General features: G+C 61.4%; 1 protein-coding gene across 6 annotated transcripts in view; it reads left to right on the top strand.

Annotated features, from left to right (window-relative positions):
- Positions 1-12,291, top strand: part of EIPR1 (EARP complex and GARP complex interacting protein 1) — a 120,397-nt gene extending 108,106 nt beyond the window's left edge. For all 6 annotated transcript variants that reach the window (XM_038560678.1, XM_038560680.1, XM_038560682.1 and 3 more), the window contains 4 exons: positions 5,246-5,382; positions 8,179-8,346; positions 9,661-9,828; positions 11,746-12,291. In XM_038560678.1, coding sequence (XP_038416606.1) covers positions 5,246-5,382; positions 8,179-8,346; positions 9,661-9,828; positions 11,746-11,920 — 648 coding nt within the window. In that variant the 3' untranslated portion in view covers positions 11,921-12,291. The remainder of the gene's footprint in view (positions 1-5,245; positions 5,383-8,178; positions 8,347-9,660; positions 9,829-11,745) is intronic.
- The last annotated feature ends 454 nt before the right edge of the window (positions 12,292-12,745 follow it).

Below are 12,745 nucleotides of genomic sequence, written 5' to 3'. Positions count from 1 at the left end.
CCCGCAGGCCGTGCCGCTTGCTGGGTGACTGCGTCGTGTCTCTTGCGCCCTGAGAGCTGTGCCTGCTCTTCCTCCCCATTGCCGCCCTCCTGACTGCCCAGCCGCCGCTCCGCTGTCGGTGGTGGTGGGCAGCGCGCACCTCTCTGCTGCGTTCCCTCTGCCCGCTGGCACTGTTGTCGGCCCGGGTCTTGGGTGCAGGGAGCGCCGCTTTGGTCTTCGGAAGCCATACGCCCACGTCCGCGGCTCGTGACCGCAGGAGGAGCAGCATTTTGTTGGTTAGAGTTCATATTTGCTGTTAGTTCGCTCCCTTCAGATAAGTTCGTGGGGTGGCTTTAGTCCTTCCTCATGGGCTGGGAAGCACCAGATATTTCTCTTCAACGCTGAAAACCAGGTTACGGTGTGCAGTGCCCCCTCTGGAGTTCTTGCTGAGCCCTCCCTCCGTGTCACGCGGCTGCCTGACCTGAGCGCGCACACCCTGCCGGCTGCCCGAAGCAGGCCTTCAACGGCAGTGGCGCGGTCTCCCTCCGGGTGGGCACGGGGCTGCCACCACCCAGGCAGATCATGCGCTGCAGTGAGCCCAGGAGTCGAAGCAGGAGGCGGGTCCTGCTCCTGCCCCACCGGCTGTGCGGCCCAGGCTAGCCGCCCACCCTCTCCGGGTCTTGGATTTCCCGGCTGTGGAGTCAGCTGGGATTCACCTGCGGTCTCCCCTGACCTCTGGTTGGCGCTTGTGTCCCTTATCCCTCTCTAACAGAGGACCACAAAGGTGGCTGCCCCCGTGGCCCCCTCGTCAGGGCAGTCCCCGTGAGGACGCCAGGGGCTGGGAGCCAGGCCCCCTCCTATGTCCCCTGTGGCTGTGGTGCGGGTGTCAGCAGCCGGGGCTCATCTGAGGGCTCGACCGGGGGTGTCTTCTTGCCCCAAGCTCAGGACGAGGTTGTGGCAGGACGTGGTTGGCCCGCAGGCCAGAGGCCTCTCGGCTCCCGGCACATGGGCTCCTGATCATGGCGGCCGGCCTCATCAAAGCCAGTGGGACAGGGAGCACCTCAGACAGTGTCACCTCAGGACACCCCTCAGCACGGAGGGCTCTGCTGCTCTGAGGCCGATACCCAGGAAGGGGTCCCGCAGGCCGTGAGGACCTGGGTGCTGCCCACCCGCCTGCCACGGACCGTCCCAAGGCCATCCCAGCTCTGACCACCCCGGCCTGCACCGCCTCACCTTCCTGTTATGTGACACCCCTCTTGGTGTCTGTAGAAATGCTTCACTGCCGTCCTTCACTGACTCAGCCTGTGCAGCCCCAGAGCCCGTCCTGGGTCCCCAAACCTCACCACACCCTCCTCTGGCTGCTGCAGCTGGACCGCTGTGTTTTCTCTGGGCTGCCTTCCCTGCTTGCGTCTCCCTGTGGCCTGGCCGCAGGCTGGCTGCTGTTTGTTTGCAGTTAGTGAATCTCTGTACTTGGGAGCTCAGCTGTCGGCACGTATGTCGCATGTCTGCAGTGACTCCGGCAGGTCAGGGCTGCACAGTAGCTGATGACCAGTGGTGGTACCTCCCGTGGAGCGTGCGCACCTGTGCAGCAGGTGGGTGTGATGGGGGCAGGCTCACCCACCCTCCGCCGGCCTCTCCCTCTGCCGTACTCAGTGTGGCCCGGGCCCTCCATGTGCTTGCGGATGCCTGCGCAGCCGGCTGCTGGTTGGTCGGTGGATCGATGAGTTACCAACTTGCTCCCGAAACCTGGAATAGTCCACGAGCTGGCGTCTGGGAGACTTTCTGTGGGGTGGGCTCTGGAGGCAGAAGCGCCGGTCAGTTTGCTGATCTCCCTTCTCCAGGGGAGTCCTGGGGGAGTTGGGGGTGACATAAATGCTGAGAGCACAGGTGTTCCCCGTTCAGGGTGACGTCGTGGCGCTTCCCCTCGCCAGCCTCGCAGGAGAGTTGCTCCGCCGAACACGCGTGACGTGTCTTCTGAAGGCACAGCCGGGATCCCTGGGTGGCGCAGCGGTTTGGCGCCTGCCTTTGGCCCAGGGCGCGATCCTGGAGACCCGGGATCGAATCCCACATCGGGCTCCCGGTGCATGGAGCCTGCTTCTCCCTCTGCCTGTGTCTCTGCCTCTCTCTCTCTCTCTCTGTGACTATCATAAATAAATAAAAATTAAAAAAAAAATAAACTTATGAAGGCACAGCCTATGTCTCCACCTTTCTGAGGAGTTTGATGATGAGTCAGCTGGTTTAACGGATGACCGAGAACACCGAGCGCTGACTAGTTAGATTAGGCGTCCAACCGTGTCACGTTCCCACTGACCTGACCTGATGCCATCTTCAGAAAAGTGAAATTGCACCCGTAGAACTCTTGTGTGACTTAATTTTTTTCCCTACAGGGAACCATGAAAATATTTCTTAGCTATGCTGTGTGTGTGGAGGTGAAAACGAGTTCGGCCGGTGAAAGCCAAGTGTGAGCTCACCGCGTGTCTCTAACATGGTTTTAGAGCCCTTTTCAGCGTCTGAGGTCACAGGGCTCCTCAGGAACGTGTGCTCGTCGCTGCTCTTGGGGCCGTTCGTCTTCGCCTCCTGCCCGCTTGTTCTTGCACACCGTCGTGTGGCTCAGGCGCGGGTCCCCATCGTGAATCTCTTGCCGGCAGTTCTCTGTCCTCCCCTGTGGCTTGCTGGTGGCAGCTCTGGCACAGTGGCCTGCGCGCCCTGTGGGGTCCCCGTGGGCTCCGCGCGGGACCACCTGCCACAGACCCACGTGCCTTGTGCTCTGCTCGGATCCTGGAGCCTGGGCCGCTGAGATGGCCGGAGAGCAAGAGAGGGCAGAGCCACGTCCTTCATCAGGGTGGTGCGCTGTCCTGACCCTGGCGTGCGGGGACCACACAGTCCCTGTGTTCTTGTCACCCCACCTGCCCGACTGGTCATGGTGACACGGGACAGGCTGAGCCAGGCCACGTCCCTCCCCAAGAATTCTGCCATGAGTCTCAGGGTCAGCGTGGCCTTGTGTGGGTGTCTGCTTGTGGCATGTCATGCCCTGGAGCTCTGGGTGCCCTGTCCCTGCCTGGGGACCGTGAGGACGCCGGTCCAGAGGGTGCCCAAGAAGCTCCGAGTGGGTGTGGACGGGTGCAGGAGTGAGGTGTGGGGGCCCTGGTGTCGGAGTCCTCAGTGCACGTCTGACCTCTCCCCCAGACGCCCTGAGGTCCCGGCTCACCAGAGGCCTCCTTCCTGTTCCCGCGGCCCCTCTGCCCCTCTTGTCGCCACTGAGGGGCTGGCCTCAGGTCTTGTCCTCTGGGCCTGCCCCACGCTGATGCCCATGGTGGCTCTCTGTGGCCTGCCAGGAACTCATGGCACCTGCTCAGCCTGGCACTCCTGGGCACCAGCAGCTTTCCCTTGGCCCTGCTACGGTTGGCCTGGGGAGGCCCTGGGACGAGAGGTTTGCACTCCTGGCCTCTGCCTCTGTCCCCAGCCGCTGTCCCTTCCGTTTCTGACCCTTCCCATCCCAGGCACACCCCAGGCCTCCGTGGGGTCAGCTGGTCCCTGGGTGCCACCGTGCCCTCTAGTGGTGTGACCTGATCCCCGCCAGGCCCCCGGTCCCCAGAGTGCGGGGCCAGTCGCTCCTCTGCTTTGCACTGTCGCCCTCGCTAGCGCGCATCCCCCTGAGCAGGGACGCAGTACCCATTTCTTGCGTGGGACGGAAATGACGCTTTAACTTCCTGTGGAGACAGGATTAGTAAGTGGAACTTGCTCATGTGAGGGCAGAACAGGGTCCCTCACTGGGGTGAAGTATAAACCAAAGGTCCCCGCTTTTCCGAGGAGGCACACCTGACTTCCTGGGACTCGTCAGGTGGGGGGCGAGGGCGGCCCCGGAGCAGGTGGCTGCGGGCACCTGGGAGGGCCCCTCCGATTCCCAGGAAGGCACGCTTGGCTCCCTCTGCTCGGAGGCCCCCAGGGCATGCCAGCATCGGCTGCCGGCGGCGTGTCGTCCTCACGCACCTCACCTCTTTCCTGCTGCTGAACCCTGGGCCTCTCGGCCCCCGTGCAGCCAGGAGGAGCTTAGTGAGGGCATGAGGGTCCCTGAGATTCATCGTCTGCATGATATGCCTCATCAGTAAGGCAGGAAAATGCTGTTTTTTTGGAGAAAGATTTTCTGGGACACGTTGAGCCAGGAAACCTTGCAGAGAGGGGCAGCGCCTCCTGCGTGGGGCAGGGGAGCGTGTCCCGGGTGGGTGGCTGTTGCCACGCTGCTTCCTAGAATGAGGGGATCTGGAGGAGTCGGTCTCACAGATCCTCCTCTGCTCTGTCACATTTCTTACCTGGGCCGGTCTCGCCAGACAGGAAACAGGTGCTCTCTCCCTGAGGCTCAGCTCAAATCCTCTTGAACTGCCCGCAGAGTCTAGGGGGCCGCCCCACGCCTGCCCTCTTCCAGCCTGGGGTCTTGCCCTGACCTGTGCTCCAGGGGCCCTGATAAAGCGTTGAGATGGGCAGCAGGACCCGGGCTGGTCCCAGGGAATGCTCACTGTCCCCACCGACTCCCTCGGCCCTGCCAGTGCCCCAAAGGATGAGGCTGGTGTTCAAGGTAGCCTGAGTGAGGTGACGCCGCGGGGATGCGTGGCATTGCTGCGGACAAAGGCCTGTACCGTCCCCCTGCCCTCAGAAGTCCCTGAGTGCGCAGTCGGCCTCAAAATTGGAATAGTGATGTGGCCACCGTGATGCGTCTTTGTGCGTAAAGTGCCACGTGGGCCAGTGGGCGCGTGGGCAGGACACGAGGGGCAGGAGGCCCTTCCCCCCCACTCGCCGTCAGGAGCCCTCATCTCTTGGGACACGGTGGTGCTGCCCCAAGACAGCCCCAGTGGGTCTCACGAGGTCTTGTCAGACCCCCAGGGGAAGGAGCCGGAGGCCAGCGTCCTGAGGGCAGCATCTGAGCAGGGCACCCCGCCGGCCCTGTGTGCCTTTGGGTGAAGCCAGGTGTCTGAGTGGTTGGGTGGCGCTGCCTTCAGGTCGGAGCGTCAGCTGATCTGGGCGCACACCCTGGCAGGCCACGTTCAATGCAGGCACTATTAATACGCTTTCTATTTTTGCTGTACTCAGTTTTAAGGGGTTTTTTTCCAAATAAGGTTCTAACATTTTTGCCTTTTAAGGGAAGGAAACAAAGACGGAGCTGCTTAATTATTTTCAGTAATTATTTTCAATAATATCCTGTGAGTATAGGATGTCCTCTTAAACATTACTGTTTTTTCCTTCTTCCCTCAAAACACCATCCAATTCCCAGCTGGCCAGTTCGGCGTCCCTGGAAGGGAAGGGACAGCTGAAGTTCACCTCGGGACGGTGGAGCCCTCACCACACTGGCACCCAGGTGGCCACGGCGAACGACACGACCATCCGAGGGTGGGACACGCGGAGCATGAGGTCAGTGATGGGCGTGGGCTGCAGGCGGGCCCAGGCGCTGCCTCCCGTCTCGGCCCCTCTCCATCCCTGAGGGGGCGGTTCCGAGGCAGATGCATCTGGGGGCACCTGGCGTGTCCCAGTTGGTCTGGTTTTGGGCAGGAAGGCACACATCTCGTTCCGTTTCTCTGGCCCGGCCGGAGCCAGCAGACCCCCGGGGTGGACGGCGTTGGTGAGCTGGTGGTTTACTGTTCCGTGTGGTTGTCCCTTCAGTGGTGGCACTTTGCAGTGAGGGGGACGGCCGGGCTCTCGCTCCCTGTGATCGGCGAGCGCAGGTGGCCAGGCACAGCCCCCAGGTTAAGTTAGAGGACTGGCCTGTGACCGATTCTGTGCCTTTAAGATACACACCTCTCGGGTAAGCGTAGTTTGTCATGTAAGTCATTATGCGCAGCAGCCAGCAGTTCTAATGGAACAAATAAGAGCGATTTTTCTGTTCCAGGTGTGGTTTGATAGGCAAAGGAGTGATGGTGTGCACATCTGTTGCCATGGCAACGGGAGCCGTGCAATCGTTCTTAAGATACAGTTTACCCCTCAGCACGCTGTAATTTATCACCGAGCTGCAGAGACGGACGTCACGAAGTAACGTGTACTGCCTTCAGGGCGGGGGGGGGGGCGACTTTAAATTTAGGTCTGCGGCCCCTCTGGAAACTCAGCAGCTAATAAATAATCAGTCCCTCCTTCCTCAGGGTGTGTGTGTCTGCTTGAGGGGTGTGTGTGGGGGGTTTCACGGCCAGAAGCCCAGAGCTGAGAGCCGAGGGCGACGAGCCCGAGGAACGTGCCAGTGCAGACCCGCTTCTGTGGTCCCGAGGCCATCTTTCCCTCTGCATTGTTCTCTAAAGGATGGGAGGAATTTCAATATCTAAAGACAGGACACTGCAGATGGCACACAAAGATGACAGGTGGCTCTGGGCGGTGGCACCTCCGCTCCCCTGGGTCTGTCCGGGATGACCCCTTGCTGACAGTTATTTCTCCTTTTGAGGATGACTTTGGGTTTTACTTAACCAGGGTGCTTTTAATGTTGCTTCTGGAACATGTGCTTTCGTGTTAAAATCACTGCCACCAGGGCACACAGAAAACCCTTGGGCGGTGCTCCGTGCTCGTGGGACTGTCCGCCCGGTGTCCCTGGGCCTGCGGGGTTGTAGTTTTATACATCTGCCCGTTTCACATGGCAGGTCTTCAGGTTTGGGGTATCTTATTTTAGGAAGAAGTTTTAGGGTATTGGTAAGGTGCAGGATATAAAAACCGTTTCAAGATTTGCAGTGGTTTGGGGTCAAAGGAGTCCAGCATGGGAGAAGGTGGAAGGGAGTTTACCCACCTCGAGGGCAGAGCAGCTGCACACAGCACGACTCTCACGTGTGCACGCTGATAACAAGGAGCAGGGCCACCCACTGGCTCACCACCGCACGGAAGCCGGGGAGACCAGGCCGGGGGCCCACACCAGGGGGAGCAGTGCAGGCAGCCATGGCCTTGCCCCCTCCCGACCGGGGGCGGGGATGTTCAGGTCCAGCCAGTGTCCAGCCTCACGGGGGTGCCTGGCCCCTCTGGTTTTGTCTCTCTGACAACAGAAGGATCTAGTTGACGGAATGTTCTCATTGTACATCTTTTGAGCTTGGAGCTGTGGAGGTCAAGGTTCCGTTGGGTCCATCCGCACATGTGTGTGTGCATGTGTGCTTTTGGTGCATCTGTGCTTGTGTGTGCACATGAGTACGTGCACAGGTGTGGATGCACACATGTCTGTGTGCATGTGTGTGTACTGGTGTGTGCAGATGTGTGTGCTTGTGCATCTGTGTGTGTGCACAGGAGTGGATGCACACGTTTGTGTGTATCTGTGCCTTGTCTTTGCACGTGTGTATGGGGGTATTACACATACGTAAGATGTGTGTAGGTGTGTATGCTTGTGCATATGTGCCTGTGCACAAGTGCGTGCACAAGTGTGGATGCAAACGTCTGTGTGTATGTATGCTTTGTGTGCACATACGTGTATGTAAGGTGTGCAGATGTGTGTGCATCTGTGCGTGTGTGTGCACAGGAGTGGATGCACACATTTGTGTGTATCTGTGCCTTGTGTTTGCACATGTGTATGGAAGATGTGTACAGAGTGCTTGTGTGCGTATGGGCGCACACACACACCAAAGCAGCCATGTGACTGGTTTTAACACCGCCCTGCGTCTCCTGTGTTGCGCTGGGCCATGGTGGAGGCGCCTCCAGTGTTGGCACCGCGAGGTGCCGTGAACGGGTGAAGGCAGCCCAGCCATGACACACGCCGTCTCCGTCGTTGGTTCTGATTGCTTTTCCAGTGTTTTCTTCCTTCCCTCTGTCCACGTCTCCCGACACCAGCAGCACTGTACTCCTGGCCTGCCACCGACCTTCTGCTTCCCTCTCTCCGTGTTCTAGAACTCGGTCAGCTCTCTCGAGTCTGTCCCCAGCCCTCATGGCTGTCACAGTCCCGCCGACTTGCTCTCTTCTCGAAGTGCCAAGTCACGTCTGTGACAGCCATGAAGCAGCATTGCCTCTGCAGCTTGCAGGGATCACAGGTGTGCTCCTGGAGAAGCCTGGGCCCTGGGAGAGGCACGGGGGTGGAAGGTAGCAGGCCCCCCGGCACCCACCATCAAACCCAGGAGCCTCAGCCTGCACGGCCGTGGCCCAACTCGCAGTCCCCCGAGGCCGGCGTGCCCTGGGGAACGGGAGTTGGGCCAGTCCGTGGGTGGAGTTGTCCTGACCGCTGCACGTCCTGTGCGTGCCTCTCGCTCTCTCCCGCAGCCAGATATACTGCATAGAGAACGCCCACGGGCAGCTGGTGCGGGACCTGGACTTCAACCCCAACAAGCAGTACTACCTAGCCAGCTGCGGGGACGACTGCAAGGTCAAGTTCTGGGACACCCGAAATGTCACCGAGCCCGTCAAGACCCTGGAGGAGCACTCCCACTGGTACGGACTTCTTTGCATGCTGGTCCAGGGTAGGGGGGTCTTAGAATTTATTTTGCTAATTCCTTTCCCATTTGGAAAGGCACAGACCAGCTTAGTTTGTGCTGCTGTGAATCATTCAATCAACCCAGTTTTATTTTTCCTAAAGAAACACTAATCCCAAATCCGAATGTTTATGATTTATAAACATAGGAAAAGAAGAAAAAACATTGCATCCTGTGTTCTCTTGAAATAGTACCAGTTCTAATATGCACACGCAGCGTGCACAGATGTTCAGGAGGCATTGTTTGCCAGGCTGGGGAGCTGGAGAGCGCCCTGATGCGCGTTGGTAGCGGACGGGTTAAGTCAGGCTGTGATACCCACGCCGTGAGGAGGAGATGGGGACAGCTCTGCGGGGGCGGACGGTGCCCGAGAGCCGTCCTTGCTCACTATTTCGTGTTTACCATGTGCCAGGTACTTGGTGCTGAGTTAGTGAGGGGTCTGCTCCAGACCTGCGTGCCCGTACAGGCTAGCTTTCTTTCCAGTGAGACGTGTGTGTGTGTGTAAGTGCAGGCTTGTGTGCACGTGTGCTTGTGAGGGCGTGAGCATGCTGGTTTGTGCGTGGGCGTGTGTCCCTGTTCTTATGTGCATGTGAACACGTGTGTGTGTAAGAAAGTCCTAGAGGAGTAGGAACTGAAGTACCGTCAGGAGCGCTTGCTCAGGCCAGGGTGGGCACCTCACAGGACAGGTGACTTCTTCGGGTCTGTGTCCCTGATTTCTTTGAATTACTTACCAGAAACCATGTTGTTTCTGGGATCGGGACATTTAAAAACCCGGCCTGCCAGGGTACGGTTCTGCCCAAGTCGGTAGGTTTCTGCGATTGCCGCAGCCCGAGGAGAGGCGCCTGCACCCCCACCCCCGCCCCCACCCCCGGGCCTCCGCTCAGCTCGCTGCGCTCCCTGGGAGTGTGTGCGGTGGCCCAAACCCAGAGCGCACCCCGGCCCCGCGGCAGCTGGTGCTGGAAGTCGCCCTGGGGTTTGGCTCCATGCGCTGGGTCCTCTCTAATGTGTCCTTTGCTTCTGGGGCAGTTGTTGCCGTTAGGACTTCGGAAAGCCCAGGGGGCGTTTTGAGCAGCAGGCCCTCCTCCCCCTGTGAGGTTTGCACGTCCGCTTGCTCTCGTGTCTGGGTGCCGGGCCTTAAAGGAAGGCTGGAGAGGAGCACGCAGTGGGCCTGGCCCTCTGCTGGGAACGTCCTCGTGTCAGGGCAGGCCCGGCCAGCCCGAGGGTGCCCCGTCCAGGAAGGCCCGCCTGCCGCTGGAACTGCCTCCTTGCCTCCCAGGGTGTGGAACGTCCGCTACAACCACTCGCACGACCAGCTTGTGCTCACGGGCAGCAGCGACAGCAGAGTCATCCTGACCAACATGGTGTCCATCTCCTCCGAGCCCTTCGGCCACCTGGTGGACGACGATGACCTGAGTGACCAGGAGGAGCGCCGTCCGGAGGAGAAGTAAGGGCGCGTGCTCCTGGCGGAGGGGGCTCCTCCTCCTACCTCGCGGTCCAGGTGGCTCTCGCCAGAAGCGGTCCGGATGGGGGTCAGGGGGCCCTGGTTCTGGGGACGTCGGCACCGCGGCGGGGGCATGGGGGTTGCATTAGGGGAGCTCACGCTGTGTTGCGTCGACCCACTCAGTGTCTGTCCACTCTCGTCGGACGCCGTACGGGAGAGGGGAGGGGCGGTCACTCGTGGTTAGATGTGCCCTTCGGTGGCAGTGAGGGCTTGGTAGTCCCTGGAGCGACAGGTCATCGTCGACACCCTCTCCGTGGGCTTGGGTCTGAGACGTGTGCTTCCGTCGTTGGCCGGCGGCCCTCCCCGTGGCGGGGCACGGACTCCAGGTGAGCACCTTCGGCCCCAGCCCATTGCAGCCTGAGGTTCCTCAGGGAACGTGGGAGACCTCGGTGCGTGTCCCAGCAGTCGCGCCTCTTGGACGCGCGGTCTCCCATCGCAGCTGCGTCTGCTCGGGGGCTAGCTCTTCAGCCGGTGTGCGCCCCCGAGACCGCTGGATTCCTGGGGGCCCGCTCCTGGTTGGTGCAGAGCCGGGGTGCCCCAGGCCAGGCGCGACGGAGTGTGGCTGTGGCTCCTGGGCGCCGGGGCGAGGGGGGGCAGCCGTGTCGTCTGTCAGCGACATGGAAGGGGACTGTTGTGTTCTGAGTAGACGCCTGCTGGTGAGGGGGAGCTGCGTGCAGCGGGGTCAGCCCCGGGTGGGGGAACGGTTGAAGCCGACAGGCAGCAGGCCTCCCCCATCCGTTCTGAGGTTCTTCCCCCACCTCAGCTGAGCCCCGCTTCACTTTTGAGAAGACATCTCTGTCCTCGTTTGGTTTCCGTTCAAGCACGTGGATCTGCAGTCTGGGAACACGGTTGCGGCCGTCTTGGTGCAAACACCTGCCGACCGCCGTGCCGTCGGGGTCATGGGCTCTGGCTCCTCGCCGGGGGGCAGCTGGCGCCGTGTGGCCCAGGGGTGCTGCCCTCCACACAGGTGGCCTCAGGGACGCGCCTGAGGTGGGGAGGCTGGCAGGTGCGGTGACACCCCCGTGTCCCCATGGTCCTGCTCCCATGGTCTGTCCGCGTGACCTGCCAAACTCCGGAGAACGAATCCTCAAGAGGATCCTCACGTGGTGTCTGTAACGCAGCCCCAGTGGGCACGGCGGGTCCACGTCGCGGGAGGAGGTCGATGGCACGCAGAGCTGGACACGGAGGGGCCTGCGCAGGGTCCGGGAGCACAGAGTGGGGACCGAGTAGATGCTTTCTGTGAGACGGGAACAAAGTGCCACGGGGAGAAATGGCTCCTGCCCTCGGGGTGGGTCTTGGTGTGGCCGCTCGGGGGACAGCCTGTGATGGCCCGTCAGTGCCCAGGGGCCAGGTCTGCGCTCCTCCCATCATGCGCGGTGTCACATGTGATGCACCATCGGGTCAGGGTTCCTGGGGAAGGAGCGCGGTCACTCCAGTTTAAAGGGAGGTGACACGGGAGTCCCGGCCGAGCACGCTACGAAGCCTGAGGCCAGGCCCAGGAGCCCCTTCCTGCCCCGCCGGCGGGACCCGCTGTCCTGGGGTCACGCTGGCCGTCCCCAGGGCCCTTTCTGCTTCTCGTCACTCTTTATTCAGCCCTCGTGGGTGTTTGTGGTCACCACCCCCTGCCCCCCGAACCTCGGCGTCCCCGGGAGGTTCCCGACGCCTGCTCTTCACCCCTACGCCGCGGTGGAGGCCCGTGCCCCGCGGCCCTGTGAGCGTCTGTGTGCAGGTGCCGGAGCAGCCTGGCGGCCCAGCGCGCCTGCCCTGGTTCCTCCCATCGCCCGCCCGGTGCGGGGAGTGAGGCCCCGGCCCCTGCAGGCCGCCCCCGCCTCGCTCACGCGTGTCTCTGGTGCCTTGCAGGAGTCAGGAGCCGCCGCAGGACAGCGTCATCGCCACCTACGAGGAGCACGAGGACAGCGTGTATGCCGTGGACTGGTCCTCCGCCGACCCCTGGCTGTTTGCCTCCCTGAGTTACGACGGGAGGCTCGTCATCAACAGGGTGCCCCGGGCGCTCAAGTATCACATACTGCTCTAGGCCCGTCCTGATGCACCTCCTGGCAGGTCCCTGAACACGTGCAGCTCTTTGGAGGTCGCTTTCCAGCGGGTCCCTGTGGGGAGAACCAGGTCGCCTGCCTCTCAGGCGGGCGGGTGGGCGTTAACACCAGGGCGCTCCTGCCGACTGCACAGCCCACCCTGTGCAACGTCACCCCTCCCGGAGGCGGGCACCGTCCTCACCTGTGCCGGGCGTGAGCCGCCCTTCCCGGCGTCCACGTCTTCCTGGCTTCGGCTTTCTCTAATCTGTTTAAGGGTGTTGGGAGTTTCATTAGAAAGAAAAAAATCTTTGTTTATATAACATTAACTCATTTTTCTCTTGAGATTGAAAATAAAACAAGCAAGGCTGTGCTACACGGAGTCCTGGCTCGTTCTTTCAAGACTCTGCCCCACGCACCTTGTCGCCTGGTCTCTGTGCATGTTCCGTGTCCCCGCCCAGAGGGGCGCTGACGGGCAGACGGGCCCCTGCACCCTGCATCCTGGGCTGACCCGACTATGCGCGGACCTCGGCAGTGACCAGGTGGCCCGTCAGCCTGGGCACCCAGTCCCGCGTGCTGCTCCCTACTGGGTCCTGCTCATGTTATGCCGATGGCATTGGACTCTTGTCCCTGGGAGCTGCATCCACGCGTCCGGTCACCCAGCAGCACGCTCCCACTCGGGAAATCCCACGTCGAGGTGTGACCCCCACTGCCAGGTGACCCTGAACCCAGCACATGGACTCTAGCCTGGGCCTCCTCTGTGGGCCCAGGGGAAGTGGGGGGAGGAGGACAGGTGGGCCAGAGGGAGGAGGGGGGAGGGGAGGACAGGT

Source organism: Canis lupus, chromosome 17, assembly GCF_011100685.1.
Source record: "Canis lupus familiaris isolate Mischka breed German Shepherd chromosome 17, alternate assembly UU_Cfam_GSD_1.0, whole genome shotgun sequence".
Classification (NCBI taxonomy): Eukaryota; Metazoa; Chordata; class Mammalia; order Carnivora; family Canidae; genus Canis; species Canis lupus.
Note: the sequence above shows the minus strand (reverse complement) of the source record. Positions and strands in the feature narration are given on the sequence as shown.